Below are 25,317 nucleotides of genomic sequence, written 5' to 3' on the forward strand. Positions count from 1 at the left end.
ACAGCTGGCAGCTTGAGAGCTCAACACTTCTGAAAATCCCATTGCCACATTTAGGTGCCCCACTAAAAAAATGTTGAACTTTCTTATTCTGTGATTTTGAAAATCATGGCTGCGTCACTCTATTGTTTCTTATGCAGTTTATTTTGGTTAATAGGAATGACTTATCCATTAACTTTCTTTTGTGGGTTTGTTCTGTATGAGAATGTTGCTGGAAGTCTCCATGATTCCAGGGAGGATAGTTTCGCTTTTCTTTGCTACTCTTCTAGTGGGTATTTTTATTAATTTTGCTGTTTACTTGAAGTGGATTTTTGCTAATCCCTGTGATTAGAGTAGGAATTTTGTGCAGCCTCAAAGTTGTGGGTTTTGAGGTGCATTGATTTTCAATCAGTAGCTAAGGCTTATATCAGACTTCAGCTGGAATTTTGGGGGGAGGGTTGCCTTAAAAGAGCTTTCATTAGTCAGCTTAAAAAATGTTAGTGCTCCCTTTTCCCCTTATCCCTTTTCCCCTTAACTGTTGTTTTGCATATGTAATTTTGAGAAGGAATTAGATAATCCTTTAATTGGGCCAGGTGACAAAAGCAAGAAGTTTCTTTACATGTAGAAATGAGAGCTGGTGCTGGGATTCTAACTCTCTGGAAATATGCACTGCAAGCATCCTGCCATGACATGAAGAGGAATGCATGCTGCAAACAGAACAAACAAGTCCTTTCCATACCCGTGGATTGCATGCAATGTACGCAAATGTCTGTCAGCTATTTGTAAGAAGATTATAACTCAGATCTTGGGCAACCTGACAATTACTTGGGGAAAAAAAAAAAAAAGATTGCAAACATAAGGCTAGAGTATTAACATGGTATGCATAGCCTACATAACCATAGCAAGAATTCTGAAGCAAGAATTCTTAAGCAAGAACCGTAATTCTTTAGCAAGAATTAGCACTGAATGAAAGGTGGAAACAGCATTTGAGGAGGAATGACACTTAAAACAAAATAATTCTGTTATGTGTCACAAAATCAATCAGTACCAAAATGCCGCAGTTGAGTAAAACGGTTATCATTACTGTGTTTTCAATGTGCCTTCTGTTGTGGGTCTTCAAATTTGTTTTTAAAGAGAGCTTTGAACTCTCCTGCCTTGGGTTAAGAGCTGAATATCCTTTCACTTTTAATCAGAACATGATTTCCTTGCTTTCCTAACCAAATTTCTTCACCAAAAAGTTACTGAAAACCTTTCCCATAAAGTGAGTTTGATGTTCACTAAAGGATTCTTACTGTGTTTGTGAAATGTTTGAATGTACGTGTTGGCAAACCCCAATGCATTTTTTTACTCTGCAGGTGGAATGACATTGGGAATATTGCTCATAACAAGTCTTCAATTGTTCTAGAGCTGATCAACAAAGAAGAGAATGTACTCTTTCACACAGTAAGAAAAAGATCTGATCAGTGTCATCATGAAAGCTACTTATGTAAAAATAAACCTTTAAAATTCCACTTTCCCAAAGAGGCTCACTTGCATAACACCACCCCCCTCACATTCCTGTTGTACTTTATGCAGAAAGAGAAATTAACTTCATTTAGCTGCTTATTTCTGTGTTTTCTTCCAAGAGTCTTGAAATGTCCAATGCTGGAAAGTCTTCAAAAACACTGAAGTGCTTTTTGAATGGCATAAATACAGCAGCATAAGTAGAAACTGGGCATGAGCTACCATGTGTACACATACTGGAATTCAGAGGGCCATGGTGCTGTTCTGTGCCGTTTAAAATCACTCCACATCTCTCTGAGCCAAGGCCAGTACAGAAACTGGACCAGCAAGCTTGAGCCATTTTATTGTTGTGGTCCCCTCTTACTGTGCCTTAGCAGTGAGGTGGCAGTGTGTAAATGCACACCACTGGGTTTCAGTAATCCTGTGCCTTCGGTGCTCCTGAGACCACTAGATGTGTTCTTGGGAGCCAAATTCCATGGTAGACCATGGAATAGGCCATGGTAGACCTTACCCAGCATTCCTGCAACCAGATTTTTAAAAAACTTTTGTCACTTTTTGGTAAAAATAACAAAATAATTTTTTTCCCTATTTTTTTCTCATTTTTAAAGGATGATCTTGAAAATGCCAAATATATTTCACGTCTCTTTGCATCAAGACACAAGTTTTACAAGCAGAACAAAATCTGCACAGAGTAAGTACTCTTGCTTCACAGTTGCTTTCTGACATTTTGATTTGGAAATTGGTCTGAATTTTGGTGTGTCTGCTTTTGCTTGGTTTTTGGGATTTTTTTCTTCAGGTTTTTTTTTATTTTGGTGGGATGGGGTTAGTTTTGGGTTTTTGGGTTTTTTTTTCCTAGTCATGTATGTCAGTTATTCTTCTCTCCTTTCCCTTTTTTTTCCCTGGTTTTCTTGTAACCAACAGCAAGAACAGACGGTTGAGAATGAAATTTCATTCTGAGCCGTGTGAGCTTTGATGATCCCCATGCATCCAAATCCTATAGGGAGTCTTGAATCAAGAGTCTTGTCTGCTGTTGATAGGCCAGAGTATTAGCCTAAACTGGAGTGAAAGGTGACATAGGTCATCATGTCAAAATGTGAGCTGTAGCAGCAGATGCACTGCCCATCCAGCAGCTAAAGGTGCTGGACAGTGGAGGTTGGCATCTTCTGGTTTGGGCAGGATAATTTATCTGCCTCTTACGCATGCTGAACGAGGGAGGACACCTGGGGGTGTTAATCTGCGTAGCAGTTGTGCTGCCACATCACAGCAGAGATTGTAAATCTAAACCTGAAATCTCCTTTAGGCTCTGATTTGAGCACTTTCTTAGAAACTGGCCTTGAGCTAGTTCTCTCACACAGGTGGATTCCTTCTATCTGAAGAAAGAATTAATTAAGCTTTAGTTCAAAAGTCTCTTTCTTAACTGAGATGTTTCATTTACACCAGCACACATTTTCAAATTGAGATAAATGTGGCTTTCAAAAGGTTAGAGTTTTGAGAAATATTCATGGTGTGCTGGGTGTGTACAGCAGAGAACATTGAATTCTTGCAAAACTTAGCATGAAGAAGTCTCATCTCTGTCAACAGCTCTAGTTAGAGCTGGACATCCCATCTGTTCAGCTGGGTAATGCCATCTGTTGGAAAATAAAGCCAAAATGATGAGGGGAAGATTGGAAGGTCTTTTACATGCACATATTATATTAACATATGGTGAGTTAGAGCATAGGAGTCCAGTGAGGTGAACTGCTCCGAGTGATCTTTTCACTAATAGGAAAGAGATGTTGGTTAGATTTTACATGTTGCTTACAGGAATCCTGGGTGGTGAGTGAAAGACTGGAAATTACATTTCTTAGCAGCATATAATGGATTTCAATAGTCCAATACTAAATTCAATTTTAATGATTCCAGAGGGATTGAATTCAAAGGGAGCTCGTGATTGTTTTCCCTGTGACAATCAAGAAAGAAAACAAAATACCATAGTGTGTCACCTTGGGATGTTTCCCCTTTGAAGCTGTGTTGGGGTCAACAGAGAGAAGTTTCTGTTACCAGTCACAGTCCAGACTGCAGAAGCCATAGCTTTTGATCATGTTTCTTCCTAAACACTGAACCATAAGTATGTGGGTCCTATGAAAGTGTTGTATGTAGCAGATTCACAGGTCACTTACAGATATTTGGACTAATAAAGGTAGGGGATGTCACAAAGTCAAAGAGTGAAATAACAAGTTTCAATGTATTTTGGTCATTAGAACTGCTCTCCTGACCATGGTCTCTTGTGGTATAAGCTTATGTGCTAGAGCTACACATATTGATGACAGCATATGCCAATGTGTGTTTTCTAGCCAAATAATTTTCCTGCCCTCTGTGTTAAAATGACAGTTGTTTGTTTTCCTGTGTGCCTTTCCTCTAATTGCACATAACATCATTCACCAGATCAGAAACTGTAAGAGGACAAATTCCACCTTTCCTCTCTTCACGTAAGCACTGTATTTCTACCTCCTTTCAACTTGTTTCTTTCCCTTCCTCGTTTTTTGGTTTTTTTTTTTTTTTTTTTTTTTTGCTCCTACACTCCTTGTCCCTTCCACTGCATCTGGCTGCTCTAACATTGTATGTGGCTCTGCTAGTATTGTCTAACCAGATGTTTTTTTCCTTTTCTTCCTGATCTGTGTGCATTGTTTTGGAGTGCTATCAATTTCATAAGATTGTCCTTGTTTTAATGTTCATATTAAGTCACCTGAGATGGTACCTGTCTGCCATGTTCAGTTTTTTTACTTAAGAGACATGTTGAATTCATTTTAAACCAGAATTTTTCTTTATTGTGTTTCCAAGTGAGCCAAATAGGATAAGGATTAAAAGGCATGTATAGTTTGGAATGGGAACATTTCCTATATTTAAAGGAGAACCTGAATTATTTTCATTTATTAATATATCTGAAAATCTAAATAATGAGCAATATGAACAGATTCTTCACATCTTGTTTTTCCCATTCATTCTTGACTCAGAATTGAGATATTATGGTCTCTATAATTTCTCTTTTTCCTCCACAGACAATCAAATTCTCCTCCCCCTATCCGACGACGGCCAACCTGGAGTAGGTCATCTTTGGTACGTGCCACTGTGAGGTCTTTAAGAATATCTATACCATTTCTGATGGGATGAGGCATTGTCTAAGATGAGCAACTTTCTAAATTTCAAATAAGCCCATTAACTCATTTCTTGTTGGCAATATGATTGGAATGAGTTTCAAGGGTGAGAGTGCCCAGATTGATTAACTGGATAATATTCTCACTGAGTAGTAAAAATTACAGTCTTCAAGGCATTATATTTTTATTTGCCCTGCAGAAACTGAGCATCTTTTCTACTACATTGAGATTATTTCAATATGTAGGGAAAATAATCCTCTAGAAAGAATTTGAAGTGTCTTGTTCTCTGTGCATCAAATCTAGTCATTACAAAATGTTACGTTTCACAGTTCTTCAATCCTCATGTTTTTGTATAAAGACTACTTACAATTTAGCAGCTTTTTGGTTTAAGAACCTATTTTATGTGTGAAGTTACCTTTAATTTAACTATTAGAATCAGTCAGGATTGTGATTCAGAGTTTTTCTTAAATTGTTTATATTTCCATTTAACTAATCCCCAGAAACACTATCAATCTGACAAAACTATGTGTTTTTTTCCTGAAATGTTTACAAAAAAAAAAAGTCACGTGTTAGTCTTTTTTTTTTTTTTTTTGTTCTCCCATCCATTTTAAGGAAACTCTTTTTGGATTAAATTTTAACATCTAACATGTCAGTATTTTTTAATCTTATTTAACAGATTTTGAATTTCTGTAACAGTAGCACAGCTATTTCCTTGGACAGAGGGCCATATTATCTCTATGCAGGTTGCCAATTTTCATATGTGGTATAAGTTATACCTACTTTGTAGACTTTTCTAGAGTGAAAAGTCCATTGCCCTATTGCTGCCTGGCAGAAAGGTGATGTGGGGAAGTGTTGTCTTGACATTTCCCCACAGCGTGGTTACAGTTTGTGAAAATGTTCCAAAATTAGGCTTAAGCAGGTACTGATTTTAAGATAGCTTTATCCTTGAAGATTTCAACACATGTTATTTTCCTGTGTGTATGTAAAGAATCCATTAGATCTAAAAGTTGCACTCTCTTGTTTCCCAGGCACTGGCAGGAAAGTTGCTGTAGCTTTCCTCCAGATTTCTTTGTCCTTCCTTTGTTAAGGTGTTTCTAAGGTGTCACGATGCAATGCACAGGCTGTGTATTGCATTCTCTGTACCATATTTACAATATCTGGTATCTATGAGTTAGAACCCTGGAAATGACTATGAAAAACTGAAGGTGAAAAAATGAATGGTGCTTTGTATTTTTATGCTACAGCCTCTGTGATATCATGAGGGGGAAAAATAAGCTGCATTCTAATTTATATAAGAAAAATGGAAATCTGCTCTTTCAAAAGAAAAATCAAATCGTGCTGCCAGTTTGTTTTCAGCATAAGCATGCAACAAGCTTTAAATCCCCAAAATCTCAGGAAGATCAAGAGAAAGAATGTGGGCTCATCAATTGAAAAGTGCACTGGGCTGCTGACGGCTCACAGTGAACTTTCAGCTGCCTTATTCATAATTGTTCTGCTAACTTGTTGGAACAGTTCTCTTTGTGAGGAAAAAAAAAGCCCTCCTGACTGTTGTCTGAACTTCACATACCTTCATACACCTACCTATTCATTTGTCTTGTGTAGCAATAAATCAGGAGGCAGAAATGGGAAGTGAAGTGGAATCTTTGGGGTGAGGCTCTGCCACTTCACTAGGGATCATGTTCTTTACTTTCAGATCAAGACCCTTTATATGGTTTTGGCATGGTTTCTGCTGTCTCTTTTTCCTGTCAGACCACCCAGCAATGTTGGTTTTCCAGAAAAAAACCCTCAGTTTAGGAGATCTTAATATAATGGTATGTTTAATTACCTGATAAAAAAAAAAAAAAAATCCAGGTCATCATTAATTTGGCTATTGTTGTTCTGCAGACCCTGGGATTCTCTTTTTTCAAAGGAGGCAGATGGACCTTAGAAATAAAAATTCCAGATTTCTTGCAGCTACCTTTCATAACATCTATCACAAAGAAAACTGTCTGCTCCAGATGTATGCATTCTTAGTAGAAGTCTCTTTCCTTGCACTTTTCCTCTGCCCTCCATTTGTTAGGCTTTCCAGCATCTCAATTAATTCCAGCCTCAGCTCCTCTACTAAAATTGTCAACAGCAGTCTCCTTGGCCCAGGTTGTTCAGTGAGACTAGGGTTTTATACCCTTGGAAGTAATTCTTGCAGCAAAAATACTTCTTGCTGTTTTCCAGCTCAGGCTTAACACACCTATTTTGTATGCAAGAATTCATACCGAGCTCAGTATCTTTGATTCTTATTCCTTCTCACCATTTACATGGAAAATGTAAATCTTATCCCTCCCCACCCGCTCTTTGCTAGCAAACTTGCAGGGTGCTTATTTGGGGCATGTGCACACAAAGGCAGATTATGTGGGGTTTTTTGCCTTGGGCATCCACAGTATTCCTTAATAGTTTGAACTACGTGAATCAGCCTGGATGAAAAGCCCTTATTCTGCTGCTGAGGAGGACACATTCATGAGACAGGAGTGTCTTCCTTGTCTTTCTGCTTACTTCATATATTGAAATATGTTTTCATAAACTTTGTTCAGTGATGCCAGACAGGACATTACAGTGCAGGTGGCAAAGGAGAATTGCAAAACACGTTGGCTTACCAAGGGACAAAGCTGAGGAATACGGCATCAGCTCAGATTTATTTTCTGTAAATGATCCTGCTGATTTAATGCTGAATTGCCCCCTCTGAGATTTGCATTAAAAAAATTCTTTCAGTGCAGGTTATTGGAGAAAACTCAAATTCATTATCTAAGGAATTCAATGTTTGTGTAATTTACAGAGTTATTTTAAGTCCATATGTGATCTTATTGCATGTATAACAGTGTCCTAAGTCCTTGAATTTGTTCCATGTCTGCTTTTGTCCTGATTAGGTGTCTGTTTTGTTTGGGTTTAATTCTTCAAGAGCAAGGATTTTTAATAAAACTGTGAAGAATTTTAAAAGAGCTGAAATTGTGGATGTTCTTTTCTGAAGTGGTTGAGCTTAAAGGAATCTTAACTGGTCAGTTTTGGACTCTGTAACAAAATTTAGTGAACAACTTGCAAAAAGTTATTCTCTGTTCTATAAGAAACTGCCAATATGTGTTTTTGGCTGGGTAAGAAAGAGCACTATTCAGTGGAAAGGGCACAGAACCATTTTTCCTGTTTCAGTTGCAAAAATTGTAGCTAATACTTTTTTATTTCCTTGTGCTTTTATTGCAGCCAAGACAACATCCTTTTATACTGCCTCCTATGCATGTCCAGTGTGGAGAGCACTACACTGAAACACATAATTCACAAGGTACTTAGAGCATATATTTTCCCTTTAATGTACTTCACTTTTATGTGTATGGAAAGACGCTCCTAAGCCTTATATCTAGATTTATATTGCCATCATGGTCAAATGGGAGCTGCTGCTGCAGGAGAACTAGCAGTTTTATAGTTAATGTTGCAGTAAGTCTTCTGTTTGAAGTCCAATTCCAGTTTTCAAATTTCCCTAAAATATCTGCGTGTGATTATATGGACCTTAAACTTGGTATTCCAGTTCAGTGAACTGAAAAAATAATTTCTAAAGGGAGTATGATGGTTGTACTCAAAGGCAGTGCCAGCTGGGGCCAGGGAGAGAAACTGAGTGAGGGAAAAGGAGACAGCAAAAGGCTTTTGCTGTAGGAGAAATCATAATGTCTTGTCCATGAAACTGTATCTGTGGACAACCTTTTCTACTGCTTTTTCACTACCATCTGTCTGCATTGTTAGCCGTACAGACACAAGGAGGGTTAACTATTTTCACGCCTATGTTTGACAAATAAATTCTTTAAGAGGTTGTGCCAGGTTGCTTTGATCAAGTCTGGGAATGGAGCCCAGCCCCTAAACAGCTTGAGTCTCACACCCTTAACCACCCCACCTTTTGGGATACACGTAGCCAGGTCTGTTAGGCTGCTGTTCTTTGCAATTCATGAGAGGTACAGCTGAAGTACTCTCACCAGCAGAGGAACTCTCAATCATACCTGTTAGTGTTTTGGGTTGTGGGGTCTGCCTATTTTTAAGGCAGAATTTGGTGAGTTTTGAAAGAAGCCATTTAGTAGAGTTCCTTACATACAGTAGATTTGAATTAGTGGCTACTACTCTTCTACTGTGAAGGTGAGGCTGTGAAGAATATTCTCAATTTCAGAAGAATTGTAAAATTCTCTTAGTTTTACAACAGACTTTTCTACATTTTCAAAGAACTAGCTGATTTCAGAATTTGGGAGTACTACTCTTCTCTTACAAGATTTTCAACAGGGACAGACTTACAGTAAAGTTGAGATCCAGGATATGATCTTTACTGTCTTGAATTCCTCTCAGGGCTTTGCTGAAGTATTTAACGTTCTACAGTGCATCTGCAGGGTGGTTTGTTGTTTGGGTGGGTTTTTTTCCTTTGTTTTTTTCTCTGAGCTTTGATCACCCAAATGTGTCTTACTTCAGATCCTCAAACTGTTTGATTGGTCTAAAGTAGGATTTCCAATTTCACAGTCCTCTGCTGCTCTAAATCTCAGACAGCTATGTATCAACAGAAGAGACAGGAGAATTTTTCATGTTAACCATATGCTTGCAGTGCTGGAGTTTTAAGGTGCCAGCATCAGTGAACCCTTTGACGATGCTAAGGGAGGAGATGCCCCTTTATTCTTCCTTGCCACCTCAGGCAAAAACACTTCCTCTCTTTCCCCTTTCATGTTTCCCGCAAGGATCTGAACTGCTACCATGTTTTGCTAAGTATTGGGAATGTTTACGTTGGTAGCTTTGCTTTAGTTCTGTTTTGATGGCTCAAGGTTGCTCCCAAGACCAAATATTCCCTGCACTTGTGCACTAAGCTGTCTCTGTACTCACTGGTGCAGACTGCATTTGAAGTTTTATTAGCAGTGAATAAGTCCTTGTGGGTTAAAATTGTCAACATTTCTCTCTCTACTCTACACAGATAGCATTTTCCATGGAAATGAAGAAACTTTCTACTGTAGGTCTCAGACCAGTTTGGATAGGTGTCCAATGGACTTCAGCTACTTGAATGGTAATGGACCCAATGGGAGTGTGTGCAGTGCCCACAGCATGAACTCCCTCAATCGCTCGCAGAACTTCATCCAGGCATCTCCAATGTCCTCAAATCTGAGCATCCCAGGAAGTGACATTATGAGAGCAGACTATATCCCCAGCCACAGACACAGTGCAATCATCGTCCCGTCTTACAGGCCAACTCCAGATTATGAAACTGTCATGAGGCAAATGAAGAGAGGGGTGATCCAGATGGACAGCCAAAGTCAGTCTTTGAGGAATCTCAACATTGGAAACACACATGCTTACAACCAGCCGGAAGACCTAGTTTACAGCCAGCCTGAGATTCGAGAGAGGCACCCTTACACGATCACCTATGGGCCCCAGGGGGGTGGCTATAACAAGCCTGTGGCCCCGTCTGACCAAATGAGCCCTAACAATGCTGCTCAGAACAAGACGGCAGCCAGTGCCATATCCCACACGGTCAGCACCCCAGAACTGGCCAACATGCAGCTGCAGAGTGGCCAGAGCTACAACACCACCCACATGCTCAAGAACTATCTCTTCAGGCCCCCGCCTCCTTACCCGCGCCCGCGCCCCGCCACCAGCACGCCCGACCTGGCCAGCCACCGGCACAAGTACGTCAGCGGCAGCAGCCCCGACTTGGTCACTCGCAAGGTCCAGCTCTCGGTGAAGACCTTCCAGGAGGACAGCTCGCCCGTGGTGCGCCAGTCGCTGCAGGAGGTCAGCGAGCCCCTCATGGCCGTGAAGCATCACGCGGCGGTGAACAAGCGCCACAGCCTGGAGGTCATCAGCAACATGGTGCGCGGGATAGAAGCCATGGCCTTAAAAACTCTGAACGCCCCTCTGCCGCGCAGGAACACTTTGCGGGAGCAGGTGCAGCCGGAAGAGTCGGTTCAGATGGGGCACGAAGTTCAGCAAGTCCCTCACTGCCACCACAAAAAGACGTTTTCTGATGCCACAATGCTGATACACAGTAGTGAAAGCGAAGAGGAGGAAGAAGCACGGGAATCTGTGTCCCGGATAGCAGCCCTCCATGAGAACATGGAGTACAGTGCTCAGCTGCAAGCTGCCTTGGCTAGAATACCAAATAAACCTCCTCCTGAGTATCCTGGGCCTCGTAAAAGTGTCAGCAATGGAGCACTGAGGCAGGACCATGTTAGCATTTCTGTGGCTGTAGCCAGGGCCAAGGCCATGAGGCCAGGGCCTTCCAAAGCCATCAGTGTCTCTCGAACTGATCAAGTGGCAATAAATGGGTCTTCACTGGGGCCCTCTATCTCGGAGCCTGACCTCACCAGTGTGAAGGAACGGGTCAAGAAAGAACCGGTCAAGGAAAGGCCTGTGTCTGAAATGTTTTCTATCGAGGACAGCATTATAGAAAGAGAGATCATGATGAGGGTAAGTGCCTTCCTCTGTTGCAGTGGCTCCTTGGAAATTAGTAATCACACAGGTCAACTTCCATCTCAGAAAGTTGTTGGGTCAGTAAACTGCAGGGAACGTGTGGGTGGGAAGCTGTGGATTTGCTTAAAGTTGGGAAATGTGATGTTAAGTGCCACATACAATTTGGTTTTGTGGGCTGTCAAGGGGGTTGATTCCATGCACTGCTTGGGCTTGTCTGTTGCCTCAGCTGTGGCTCTTTGGCTGCTGGCCAGACCTGTGTCTGACCCAGCTGAGGATGCCACCGCCCTGGCATCCAGCAGTGCTGGCTGGAGATGGGTGGATGGCAGGACAGGCATCTGGGGATGAGGAGGCTGATGGCAAAGCCCCGCTTGATGCCTGCTTCCCTTTAGTATTTGAGGGCAGGGCGCGTCTGGAACGCCTTTGCCGAGATGGTTGGGAGGTTGTGTTTTTGGCACCGGTGTTTTATTCCTCCTTTGCAAGGGTGTCAGGTAAAATATTGCATAACATAATGGCAACTCAGGATTTTTTTTTTAATGATCTTTAATTCCCTTCCTGCCACTTTATGTAACGTAGTTCTCTGAATAAAACCCTGGTAGCCCTCGAATACGGATTGTCTGTTTTGCCAGGAACTGAGGAACCGGATATCTAAATAGAGAAGCAGCAGATGTAGAGACTGTGTGGTTGAGCATCTGGATTGTTTATTTTGTTAAAAATGCACTCAAGTATGAGAAGTAGGATTCTGTTAAACTTGCAACAAATTTAAAATAGAGAGTATTTAAAGGCAGTGACAGAAATATGAGGGGTGCTTATCCCTTAGTGACCTACATATATACCTGGTATAGTGCTGTAAGCAGTGCAATGGCAGTCACAGAAACCTAAGTGTATGCTGTAGTTCTTGTTTTCAGCACTAAGGTCTGAAACAAAAGCAATTCCTGAAACAAATTAATAAAGCACCTAAATGGTCCAAAGCAGAAAAGGGTTTGTAGTGTACTAGATCAATAGTAGATCTCGCTAGATTTAAATACTACTGTATATTCAAATAAATTTTCTAAATATTCCATTGTTGTTCTTGTCAATTGGACATCCTTATGCTTATGTAACTGTTAGCAATACAACCTGAGCTACTAAATTGCAACTTGGAGACTGAGTTTAGCCCTTGACAACTCCTAAACTTTAAATGCAAAATAGAAAGAAAAAAGGAAAAAAGGAAAGGGATAGCCTCAGCATTAAGTTTTTAAAGTGGTTTTAGCCAAGATCAGGAACCTTGATATATGTGGACTTTCCTTTTTTCACAGGAATCAGGTGTAATATTAATGGTTATTTGGTGACCTTGATCTGTTAAGCACTTTCTTCTGTTTCACCTTTGAAGCAGTAAAAATAATAAAGTTCCCAAACAAAGGGAAAATACTTGCATTTTCCTGATTTCACAAAGTATAAAAAGAAGCCAGAGTGGGTTTGGATTTTTTTGGTTTTTTTTGCTTAGTGCTCTGGAGGAACACAGTGGCAAAGAAAAAGCTTATAAGCTTTTGAAAAATCAAGGCATGTGTCTGAGGCCATTCAGGTTCCATTGTGTGTTTCTAGGAGCTGAGCTTGGCCCATCTGGTGACCACAGCTTCCATATGTATGCTGAGAACCAGGCACCCCTTCTGCTTATCCCTCCTTCCAAATCCAGCAGAAAGAGCTGTTAAGGAAATGCAATAAAATATTCCTAATTTGGGCACTTCTGGAGATGCTCTGTCTTTTTTGATGCTTCAACTCCCAGTGGCATAAGGAGGAGGCAGCAGGATGAATTTAAAATTCATGCTCTGGTTCTCCATGTCATACCATAATATGATTCATGAATATGATAAATAATATCCTTCCCTGGCTGCTATTGCATTCAGTTTCAGGGACATGTGGGCTCAGTTTTTAGTGCAGAGTATATCATGGGGGCTGTTTGAATCACCATAAAAGCTAAGTGCATCAGAAGACTTCTCATTTTAAGCATTATCATCACAGAAGAGAAACAATGGCCTGTGTTTTAGTGTTTGTTGTTATAGATTGAAATTATTGCTTTTCAAAAGATGCCCCAGGTAGCTTGGCTTTGGTAGTGCTACTTTAACGTAACATGGTGATGCTTTGTGTGTCCTGCATCCAGAATAATGTCTGCAGGAAAATGCTTGAGATTGTATTTGTGTGTCTTTTGATGGCATGTAAACTGTATTACATGCTGGGATTGCTTCTTTGAAATTAAAATTCTATGCTCATGTAGGAGCAGGCCTTTGAGAAATAACAGGAAGAATAGAGGTTGTATTTGAATTTACGATGCTAATGGTGATCATCTGCATTCCTTGGCCAGAGAGTTGCAGATTTTAGAGATTAAAAATACATTCCAGCATTTTACTGGCATTATAAATAATCACACAGAGATGAAAACGTGCCTTTTCTTGCCAAAAGAATCTAGAAAAGCAGAAGATGGCAGGCCTGGAGGCCCAGAAGAGGCCCTTGATGTTGGCAGCACTGAACGGACTCTCAGTTGCTAGGGTTCCAGTGCCGGAGGACAGCCAGGATGAAGTCACCAAGGTGCCAATGGATGAGAGGGTAAGATGGAGCCTCATGAAATGTTGCTTGTTCTCTTTGTTCCCAGCAGCATGAAGTATCTAAAATAATAAAATCTGATTTAAAATGTGAAAAAAATTCTAAGTTTTTAGAGCTGTTAATGTAAAAAGCCTGTGGCTAATACTCTTATGTCTGTGAATGCAGGCAAAGAATCAAATGTCTTGAACATTTACTGAAGTCAGTGAAAATGGAGGCTGTTCTGTTTCACCTGTCTGTACAATATCATACAAGACCAATCTGTAAATCTAACACTTTGCACATTTTTCACTTGATCAGGCGAGGTTCTGCAGTGCTCACCCACAGATACTGTCTTTCATGTGTTGATACAGATAAGGAGTTTGGTTAATGTCTCTAATGGGATCAAATTTAAAAAAAAGGAGTTGTTTGCCTGCTGATGTTTGCACGTGTGTGTATATGGAATTTCAGATATTAAAAACAGTTGCTGCTGTTAAGATTTGAGAAGCAAATTTGCAGAGAATCTTTCTGGTTTTCTGGATGGAAACTTGCAGCCTTGTATTGTGCGGCACCCAGGGAGTAGAACTTCACTTCCACCTTGTCTTTATGTAGGGTTGTGTTCAACCAGAGGCATTGCATCCTTGTGAGTTAGGCAGTATTTTGAAAATGTGGGCCACATCACACTTCTTGCAGTATGATCTTCTTCCTGGAAAAAAAAAATTAAATTATCTATTATGTTGAAAACATATATTCATACAGAAATTCATACTGAGCCAAGATTATTTAGCACAGATTTGCCTTTTATGCTATCAGTCTTCAAAAATGTGGAGGTGGGATGTAAAACTGTAAAATTTGCCAGTGGTTTCACTTGGTAGAAATAAGTATGTCATATTTCCTCAGATAACTGCAGAAGGAGTGAGTGAGAGAGAATGCTATGCTTGTGTATTGGAGTTCAAAGAATGGATGGATGGGTCTCGTGGTAAATATTGTTCCCAGAAGCATTAATGGGTTGGTGCTCCTTTCTATTAAATCCTAGTGCAAAATCTTGAAGAGGAAGCTGGAGGAGGGGATGGTGTTTACAGAGTACGAGCAGATTCCAAAGAAGAAGGCAGATGGGATCTTCACCACCGCTGCCCTGCCCGAAAACACAGAGCGCAACCGCATCAGGGAGGTTGTTCCTTACGAGGAGAACCGCGTGGAGCTGGTGCCGACCAAAGAGAACAATACAGGCTACATCAACGCTTCACACATAAAGGTAAAAGCTTGCTTGAGTTTTGCTTGGCAAATGAAGGTGTGCTAAAGCTTTGTTTGCATTTTCTGGCTGTGCAGCAGCATCTTCTGCACCTCGGGAGCTTCTGAAAAGGTTTAGGATGCATCGTTATGCCTCTTTGTGTCACCATGAGCATCTCTAAAGTCTCCTATCAACTAACATGCATAAATTGATTTAACTGCTGGGGACTGGGAAGTTATTTTAGAGAGGTATCCTGACTTTTTGTGACCGCCTCTGCCAGCTTGTTGTGGAATGACTCTACTGGTTAGTGTAGAAAGAGGTGCCATGTTTCTCAAACCTCATGAGAATACATTAGATCAGCCCCAGTACTTGCAGTGTGTTAAAGCAATTTTTTTAAGTATGCACTGACCTTACCAATAAGATCCCTGCATCTCTGACTGGGAACAGCATTGAACTTCCATGTTTCAAATTATGTTTTGAACAAGAAACTTCATATTTCATGTTAATTCAATATAAAAATAATTAAAGATACAACCCGGCTGTTTTTACAAGCATGGTCACTTTCAACAGTGAACTATGTTCCAGTGATGGCAGATGGTTGTTTTTCTTTAAGCTTCCAGCAGTATTTGCAAAGTCCTCTGTTGTCTTCTACTGTACCCTGAGAGAAGTAACAGAAATTCTTTGCATCAGGTGACAGATTCTGTTGTAAGAGAGTGTTTTCTGTGTTTTCTCAATGTCAAAATCCAAATTAAAAAGAAATAATTCACAAATCATGAATAAAACATCCTGTTAAATTAATATTTTCCTTGAGTAAAAGCCTTTTAAAAGTTTAAAGAGACTTGCTGGCCTTGGCTGTGATTTACTGTGTTAAATTCTGGTGATTCAAATCTGAATTTTTGATTGGAATAATTTCTGAACCAGGATCCTGGCAGTTTCTCACTTCTCTGCATAGCCTGGTAGGAAGCAGATACTGAGTTTTTGCACAATCAGACATTGCTATGATGATGAATTTCTGAGCCCAGAATTTTCTGCCTACAAAGTACATGGAGAAAAAGAAGATATTCCTAAACAATGCTCTTTTCCCTGGCTAGTTTTGAGCCCACATTTTATCTTGTGTGTTGCTGTTGGACACAGACACATCTTGTGTCCATGGGGCATCCAGGACCAGGCAGCAGTGCTTTGATGCCTGACAGAGGGCCTTGGCAGGGTTTCCCTCCTGCACTTGGGTGTTGCTTTCAGAAGCTAAGCAGATGTGCTTTTGCTTAGAAGGTGAAATTGCATCTGTGAAATTCACCTCAGCAGCACAGTGTGTGCCTGTGTTTTCAGCCCAATATTTAATTTTTAATTTCCTGCAGTTAGGGCATTAGAATGCAGTAAACATTCCAGGCATCCCATTCCCTTCAGACTATTTATGGGCCTTTCATGTCATGTGCCAGGAGGCTTGGACCAGAAGTCAGTAGACAAACAAAACTCCTCTGTCATCCTGATAAGATCCATGCCTGGAGAATTCCAGCTCCCACTGCTTGGTCTGCAGGCCCCACAGTTTTACAATATTTCTCTACATGTTTACCATGGATCTTTTCTGTTAAGATACAAAGATCATCATCTATACCAAAGAGAAAAATTGTAATTAAATTCATGGATTAAGCACAAAGGCTCTTAAGAGCACTTCATCTGACTGACTGTGTCAGGTCAATGTTGACTTAAAAAGCTCAGTAACACTGTACTAGCACTCGTGGCTGCAGACCATCAGTCCAAGTGCAGGATTAGGGCTTTGCAGTTTGTATTAATTCTCATCTAGTACAAGAATTTAAGAAGTCTACCAGCCTTGGTCTTGCTGTTTTGAACCATCATTCAAAAAAGGAAATGCTGCATAGTATGAAATAAAGAAAAGGGTCAAACAGTTTTCAGTGAGTGAGAAACTAGTTATCATACAAAAACTATGTTATTTACAGGTGTACAACCCCAAGCATCACAGATTAATAAACAGTTGTTTGACTAATAAATAAATTGATTTTATTTCTGAGAATATATTCAAAGACTTGTACCTCAAACACAGTATGTGGTTGAACCTGTCAGAGTTATTGATTGTTCCTCATAGCGTTGTCTGCCATTATGTGATATTTATGGATGTGTCAGCATTTTTGTTGTAAATCTTCTTCTTTGGGATTTATAACTTTGGGAGAAGTGGCTTTGGGCTAATAAACAGAATTAGGAGGCCTTAGCCTGAGAAGGAAAAATATTTCAACTTTCCAAAATAATGAGTTTGTCTGGTTCTTCTGGTAAGCATATTTTTGAAATTATATGTAGTAGTTCTAAAAGCACTTCAGTTTTTTACCTGAAATGTTAGAAAAAACATTTTGTAGCCTTTTCTGATGTATAGCAAGTTACGCGTAATAAAATTATGGGGTTTTTTATACACAAGTGATTTTTTTTTTTAAACCGTCAGTTAAATGAAGCCGGTTTTTATACTGGCTAACTGCAAGGTAATGCTAGCTTTGTTCAGGGCACTTCAGAATCTACTGTCTGTAAATCTGTGTGTTACTGCTTTGAAAAAAATTTCATTACCTGTCATGCAAATACACAAATACTTCTGTAAGATGTGGTTGGTAAACCTGTTGTGTATTGGGAAATAGATTTACATGACTACAGCTTTGGGTAATTTTAAATTTCTCATGGTGTTTAAAACCCATTTCATGTGCTGGATGTACTCTGTGGTAGTTTTCAGGTTCTGAACTGAAAAACCCAAGGTGAGTAAAATCCACAGATTTTTTTATTTGGTTGGTTGTTGGGGGTTTTTTTGTCTGTATGAGCCAGATTCAATGGCAAGAAAGAGGGCATTTAGACCAAAGCATTATGGTTATGGGCATCAAGACAGGACATGGAAGCACTGAAGGTCAGCACTGAAGGTTATGTTTTATCAGATTTGCTCTTATCAAAAGGATGATTTTTTGTTCATAATTTTAACCAAAAGTAGAAGAACAAAGAAGCAAAGATTTCTTTTGTTTAAAAGGCAGTTTGGCACAGACACTGCTGAGAATTCAGGCACTGACTGGTTGTTTCTTTTTCCCTTTCTCCCAGGTGACTGTAGGTGGAGAGGAGTGGCACTACATTGCTACCCAAGGACCCCTGCCACACACATGCCATGACTTCTGGCAGATGGTGTGGGAACAGGGGGTAAATGTTATAGCCATGGTCACAGCTGAAGAGGTATGTGAAATCACAGAATAGTTCTTTCTGATGTGAGCCAATCTCCTATTATCATCACTTCCCACTCCAGTAACCTGTTTTTCCTATCAACATCCCCTTTTCCTCTGGCTCTGTTTGAACATATGCCTGTACTGCTCTCATACTATACTTCCTAACTTCCTGCCACTCAGTTTGGCAAATGCTAAAGTGAAACGAGCAGGAGCCCTCCTTCCCTCTGCTTGGGCCAAGCCAAACAAAGATGTTTCCATTGGAATGTGATAGCACTGAACTTGCTCCTGGTTAAAATGACAGAGATTTCCACACTGTCCAAGGCCAATTCTGTATACCATCACTCTTATCAGCTGAAAAGAGACCAGAAGCTGTTGTTTCCATAGAAGTGTCCATGTAAAAAAAAAAGAAAAAAAACCCAAACAAAAGCACCTCACAACTTTTTATTCTTATGCCAAGCAAAACAGTTGTTCTTATTGTAATCCAAGAACTATGTGCTATCTTGTAAAAACTGGCACATGTTGTTAACTAACACCACATTCAGCTTCATGCCTGGCTACTTTTAGCAAACACAGGGAGTAGCAGAGCACATCAAGTCACTGTCCAGTTCCCAAGGCTGATCAAGAACAGACACTTAGAAGCTGCTGAAGAGATTCTCCTTCTATTTAAAGGAGAGTCTTCCACAGGAGGAGAATATTTACCAAGGTGCTTTAGGCAACAGCTGTCTTTTGTCATGAGACTAGAGTCTTCAAGTATTTTTACACTTAAAAATATTACATGGCTGAGAGGTTAAAGTTTATGGGTATTTTCTTAACTTTGTGGGATGCTCCTTACTCTTTGAGTGCTTTAAAATAAGAATACTTGGTTTATCAGGAGAGTTTTATGCCCTTTGCTTATAGAGAACTATAATTGCAGAACTAATGGCTTTTTGTCTTGTTTTGTATTCAAGGAGGGAGGAAGAAGTAAGAGCCATCGTTACTGGCCTAAACTGGGCTCTAAGCACAGCTCAGCCACTTACGGGAAGTTCAAGGTGACAACGAAGTTCCGCACAGACTCTGGCTGCTTTGCAACTACTGGTCTGAAGGTCAAGCATCTTCTCTCTGGACAAGAGAGGACAGTGTGGCATTTGCAGTATACTGACTGGCCCGACCATGGCTGTCCAGAAGAAGTCCAAGGCTTTTTATGTAAGATTTCTTTATTTTGCATGATACATCAAGAAAAAGATTGGTCACACTGGATTCAGTTCACTGTACCTAGTTGCAGCTGGGACTGATATCAAGTGGTTGTTGTGGTGTACACAGGCCTCAACTAGGTTATACTTTGCAGCAATTTGGAGAATAAAAAAAAAAAAAAAAAGTGGTATTCCAGAGGTGGAGCTAAAGTGATTAGCGGGAGGAAAAATCCAAGGCAGCAGCACTGCCAAAAACTCAGGAAATTTTAAATAATAGGATACTTCAGTTGGCTGATCTGTTGGTGCAGCTTACTGCCATTTCCCAGCTACTTAATGAATGTGGGAGATAATAAGCTGTACACAAATGTGATTAGGAAGGGGTGAGAGGATCAGTTGCTATTGAAATAAGGTGCATCTCCTCCAGTTTTACTTTTTGCAAAAGAGCAGAGGGCTATCACACATGCAGTGCCACCCTTGTAACCACATGTACCCAGGCAATGCTCAAGGGCCTCCTCAGTTACATATGGTCCTGACTCGTGCTTTTTTGAAAACACAGCAATTAAATTCATTGTAATGTGTCAATAACACTTCCTGATTCTTACCAAATAATAAGCATTCCCATATTAAGTAATAGGAATTCAACCATTATTTGACTTAAGACACGTGTCTGGCAGTACAGTAGGGAATGATGCAGGAATCTTTAAAATGCCATTGAAGGAGTCTGTACATGGTGTGCTGATATGTTGGAGATGCCTGTCATCTTAGTTCCTGAAAACTTTGCAGCTGCAGTGACGCTCTGTGGCAGCTAAGTCCTCTCTCAGGAAGATCCATTAGTTCTGCTTCAGTCTTGCCACAGCTACAGTCCTTTAGTGATGCATTCTCCTTTGCATGGTACACACTGGATGCAAATAGTGCATCTTCCTATCTATCACCAAGGCAAAAAATAAAAAATTATATTTCAGCTTCAGCAAAGGAGTACCAGGGAATCTGTCTTCAAGGAAAAAACTATTGCCCAATTCCTGGGCACAGTTTGTTTCTCATACCCTGTAGCTGTGTTTGGGCATGGCAGTAATTGGAACCTGATTGTCCCCATTTCCTCTCTGCCATTGTTTGCCACCACTTAGAGTCCCATTTCCCTGTGTGCATTGAAATGCAGCTTTTCTGATGTTGGTAGGCCTCCAGCTCCATCCTGCCTATGGGGAGGGGACAGCTGGGGCTGCAGTGCCCTGTCACCAAGGGTCAGAGCAGGAGAGTTTGATTTAGGTCTCATTTCCCACTTGGAGTTCACCGTGTGAGGTTCTCAGCATGGTCTGACAGCAGGATGTGTTGAATGATGCTAGGACAGCCACACAAGGCAGCTGTTCCTGAGTCCCTAGCTTTCTACAAATGGCTTCAGGGAAGACAAAGCAGTGATCTCCCAGAAGGGCTTGTAGCTATTGAGAAACAAACCCTGAGTGGAGAGTGGAGGGGGGGAGATTCTATCAGTCTAGAAGGGAGAAGGAAGAGAGGGAACAGGGCAGATGGACGCTTGCTTCCCATGTGATACTGGCTTTGACAGGCAGTAGTTTCAATGGGACTTAGCTGCTGTTTTGATCCCAGCCTGTTAATAGCAGGAATTGCTGTAAGTAATGTCTCAAATCATCTGCTTAGGGGACCTGGAGATTTGCAAGGGGGAAAACAGAGTTTATTTTTTTAAAGAACTATTTAATTTAAAGGAGCAGACTACCAAGTAATAATTGACACCCAGCTGGTACTTGCTGATGCAGTGCTGTTCAGTGCACCCTGGCCAAGATAATTATTATGTTGTAAAAAATCACTTTGACAGTGAATAACTTTTCCACACTCTTTCCCCCTCCCATCCTAATTTTTACATTTAGACATGTAGATGTTTGCAACCTTGCCTGCTTTTTCCTCTTGCAGCTTACTTGGAGGAGATCCAGTCGGTGCGTCGGCACACCAACAGCGTGCTGGACAGCAGCAACACCTGCAACCCTCCCATCGTGGTGCACTGCAGCGCAGGGGTGGGGAGGACTGGGGTGGTGATCCTAACAGAGCTCATGATTGGCTGCTTGGAGCATAATGAGGTAAATCAGCTTCCTTCTCAAACCCCGAGCTTATCCCTTGGCTAACTGGCTATATTTCTGAGGTTGAAATTAAAAGTCATTGAAGTGTTTTCTTTACGTTACCTCCATGAGCAAGACAAGGACCTTAAATGTAATGGGAAAAGATTCCCCATGGCAGGTTACTTGCTGTAGTTTTGTGTATAGTTATTATTTTTTTATTAGAATTATTTTAATATATTCAAGGTTAGGGCTTTCCTCCCTATCTTAAGAATTTAGTCTAATCCATACCTGTATCTAATTAAAAGTCTAGAGACTGTGTTTATGAGCACTACCTGAGAGGGGCTAGAGGATAATGTCCTTGCTCTTTCAATTGAAGTTTTCTGCTCTCTAAATTCTCTCCTTGGGCTCCTTCCTCTCTCTTGTAATCTCACCTGGAATGAAACTTAACTGTGTTTTAAGAATAAGTGTGTTTATGTATTCCTCTGGGGAATAGGGCTTTAGGGTTTGCAGCCAGCATTATGAGTAACACAGTCTGGAGTTATGAAAAAGTGTCCCAGTAGAGCAACCATGGGTAACAACTTAATTTTCATCTGCCACTGGGAAACTGTCTAGGAGGAACATCACATCTTGACTAACAATGTGCCACACAGTTTGCATGACAGCTGTGGAAACCGGGTGTTTTCTTGCCAAAGAAAATGCTTAAAGACCAAAGCTGCTTGTAGAGATAGGAATGCAGCAAAAGTGACAAGTAGACATATATCATTTGCCCCTTCCAATAATCAGCCACTGGGTGAGTTCAGGGAAGACTGAGGACTCCAGCAACTCATCATTCTGGAGTTACAAGACCCCTACAGATCCTGGGCTCAGATCAGCTGGGGCAAATCTCCAACTCTGCTTGGGCCTCACTGAAGGTGAAGCTGTCCTGTAGACATGCATCACAGGTGACACTTTGTTCTTTTGCTTTATATGTCGGGGAGAAAGGGAAAAGAGGAGGTATCCTGGCCCGGAAAGGGCCCACAGGGATGTGCTTTGGGAATCCTGCAGCCTTCCTGCTGACTGCTGCTCAGTAGCTGCTCTGGTGTGGGGCGATGGCTCCAACTCTTGACCCTGCTTGACTTTCCTTATGCACTGACACATGGAAGTGACTGCTTCTGTTGTTCACATAGCAGCCGTGAAATTTCTGCTTTCCTCACCAGAGGGAAGCTGGAGAGTTAAAAGAGCCATCCTGAAATACTTGTGAATTACTTACTGAATTACACATCAGTGTAGCTTTAGAACACCTTCTGTATGTTCACAGAAGCAAACTCTAAGGGTTGTGCAACAGGGTCTGGCCACCTGTGTTTACAGAAGTCTGTCTGTGGTTTACAGGAGTCACCCATTGGGCAATGAGTAGCTTTGGCACCTCAGCATCTAGGCATGGGGGTGAGCCTTGACATCATTCATATGAGCTTTTGTCAACTTCACTAGGACCTCATGGTAGTGCTCAATAATAAGGGATTTCTCTGATGTCCCTTAATTAAAACATTATTTTGTCTTGATTAATAATGAAAATCATCATTAACAAGAAATACAATTTTCATTAAGGGCCTTGTTTCTCTAGATTGTACCAAGTTAATGTTTTTGGTTTCTTTAAAACTAATTTAAAAAAAGTTAAAAATCTGGACAGTATGTTTTCAGTTTGTGACAGATTCTGCACAGAGAGCTTCCTTTTAATTTGTTTATTTTGTACTAGAATGGGTTGGGGTTTTTTTCCTGAAATAAAATTACTTATCACTTATAATGTTTTAGTCTTAGGAACTGGTTTTCACAGAAGTGTCCAAGTAAATGCATTAACATTTTAGCAGTGAAGAAAAATCATGACGGAGTTTGAAAATTTTTATAAAGAGCATTTTGGAAAGCCTGCTGCAGTGCTGGAATAAAAACCAGAACTCTTAAGCCTGGGGTTTCAGGTTCAGGTAAAGAAGCCATGTTTAATCAAATTCTATGCAGCTTTAGTCACTGTGGCTTCTGGGCTGGTTGAGTCTAAAGCTGTATCTCATTGCAGGGATAGAGTTTCAGTAACTGCTGCATGGCCTGTAAATGTCACGTCATTACATCCTTACTGCTGTAGACACATAGTATGAGAAAGTAATTGAGAACCTGCTCTATCAACTTTTAGTCCAGACTTGGCACTGAGACATTAACTCATGATTGCATCTGAGATCTTTCACATGGGAGATCTTTGGTTTGGGAAGCAGAAATAAGTAGCGGGTTTTTTTGTTCTGGTTGCAAGTCCCAGCTTAGCAAAGCATTAGGTGTTTTTTTGTTTTGTTTTGTTTTGGTTGTTTTTGTTTTGTTTTTGGTTGGGTTTGGGTTTTTTTGGGGTTTTTTTTGTTATTTTTTTGTTTTTGTTTTTTGACATGTACATCGTAATGAAGGTGAATTTAGGGATTCTCCTTACCTGGAATCAAATACTAAGCTGGCTATAAATAGCGAGACCGAATAGGCAGGATGGAGTTTTCTTCCATTTCTGAGAGGAAATGGAAGGCCATTTCCTAAGGCAAAGCCATCTCCATTTTGAGGAGGGGCATGGATCACTATGTGCCCACTAAAAGCTAATGAAAAAGCTGAGAGAGGAACATTATGTGCAGGTCAAGGATGGCCTACATTTTTGTTATAGTTTAGGTGAGATCAGGTTCCATGTGACTCTGCTCAGCAAGGACCATTTCATAAGCATCTGAGTCCACAGGGAGGCCTTCTCCAAGTTAGCCAAGTTAACTGGAAGGAGCTTCCATTTTTCTTTGCACCTGTTTGATAATAATATGACATTACTCATCTCGAATATTTACACTCGTTGACTCTCTAGAGATGTCCTTTTATAACAGCTTGTTGGGGTATGTGGCAGAATATTTGGCCTTGTTTTCAGAAAGTGATAGCCTATGAGTTAATACTTGTTTACATGGAATGGAGATTCTGAGTTTTATATATATGGACAGAAATGGATATGCAGCGTGACTTTTATTTTAAACTTTCCAGGAAACTTCAGATGTGCCTGGAAGCAGATTCCATGCTCAGTTGGGGCTCCAAGGGTTAGCAGCCATCACAGTCAAAAGACTTGCTAAGTTCCTCTTGGTGTTTCTGCAAGCAGGCATTACAAAGTGCAGTTTATGTCGCCTGATAGGGTCACTGTTCTTCAGTTTTGTATCTTGAACTGCTTAAGAACTTCCCCAAAACCAGTGTGTATCTTAGTGCTCACATTTATTGCTGCCATAGAAGGTTTGTGTTCCTCAGCTTGGCTCACATTACACACTGCTTGAATTTGAGCCTGGCAGGCTGAGCTTCATGGCTCAACAACTTCTCAATAGCTCCTCGTGTACCTGTTGTAACAGATAAAACACAACAGCATCATAGGTTTTTGGCTTCCTAAATGCCAGAAATCTGATGATAGCATTGTAATGAAACGTGCAGTGATTTCTAACGCTTCAGCTCATGGGCCTCTGTTTCACAGAACTCATTTGGTTTTGAGTTCAGGCTTCCTGTGCCTGCTTGATGGAGTTAGTCCTGTGCCTTCCCAGTGAATTTCCTTATCTGTGCCTACTTACTGGACCTCCTGTTGCAGAGCATTTTCAGGGCACACAAGTGAGTTTCTTTTGAGTGAAACTAAGCTGGAAGATGCCTTCTTGGAGAACCCCTAATACGTCCCAGTGGATATTCAGTAGGTGGCAACAAACTGATGCTGGCCTGGAGTCTGCAAAACACATATTGTGGATATTGAGTCCTTGTTTCACTTTACAGACCTATTGCTCCTGGAGCATTATTTGCTAACATACACTCGGCTGTGGCAGATCAGATGTTGGAGTTTCTGGATCTCTTGGTGGCAACGAGTTCCCTTCCCCTTCAGTGAAAGGATCTGTATCTTTGCCTGAACATTTAATTTTGTCCACAAAAACTTTGTCTTCTATAACTATAGTATAGTTCCCTGTGTCAGATAACTGATATTTGAGACCATGATTTTTTGATTTAATGAATACACATACTTCTGGTTTTTTTCCCCTTTTC

At 40.7% G+C, this 25,317-nt stretch overlaps 1 protein-coding gene and 1 long non-coding RNA gene across 4 annotated transcripts in view; one reads left to right on the forward strand and one right to left on the reverse strand.

The window, feature by feature from the left end:
• PTPN14 (protein tyrosine phosphatase non-receptor type 14) overlaps positions 1-25,317 on the forward strand; it is a 110,282-nt gene that overhangs the window by 79,100 nt on the left and 5,865 nt on the right. For all 3 annotated transcript variants that reach the window (XM_064414238.1, XM_064414239.1, XM_064414240.1), the window contains exons 9-18: positions 1,332-1,419; positions 2,088-2,170; positions 4,518-4,575; positions 7,839-7,917; positions 9,571-11,060; positions 13,500-13,643; positions 14,653-14,871; positions 17,929-18,057; positions 18,995-19,229; positions 21,137-21,300. In XM_064414238.1, coding sequence (XP_064270308.1) covers positions 1,332-1,419; positions 2,088-2,170; positions 4,518-4,575; positions 7,839-7,917; positions 9,571-11,060; positions 13,500-13,643; positions 14,653-14,871; positions 17,929-18,057; positions 18,995-19,229; positions 21,137-21,300 — 2,689 coding nt within the window. The remainder of the gene's footprint in view (positions 1-1,331; positions 1,420-2,087; positions 2,171-4,517; positions 4,576-7,838; positions 7,918-9,570; positions 11,061-13,499; positions 13,644-14,652; positions 14,872-17,928; positions 18,058-18,994; positions 19,230-21,136; positions 21,301-25,317) is intronic.
• LOC135297076 (uncharacterized) lies at positions 13,566-25,076 on the reverse strand. Its single transcript, XR_010359097.1, has 3 exons — positions 24,515-25,076; positions 14,214-14,322; positions 13,566-13,702 (listed from the first exon to the last, which is right to left on the reverse strand). It is a non-coding gene; the product is annotated as an uncharacterized LOC135297076 (long non-coding RNA).

Source organism: Passer domesticus, chromosome 3 (assembly GCF_036417665.1).
Source record: "Passer domesticus isolate bPasDom1 chromosome 3, bPasDom1.hap1, whole genome shotgun sequence".
Taxonomy (NCBI): Eukaryota; Metazoa; Chordata; class Aves; order Passeriformes; family Passeridae; genus Passer; species Passer domesticus.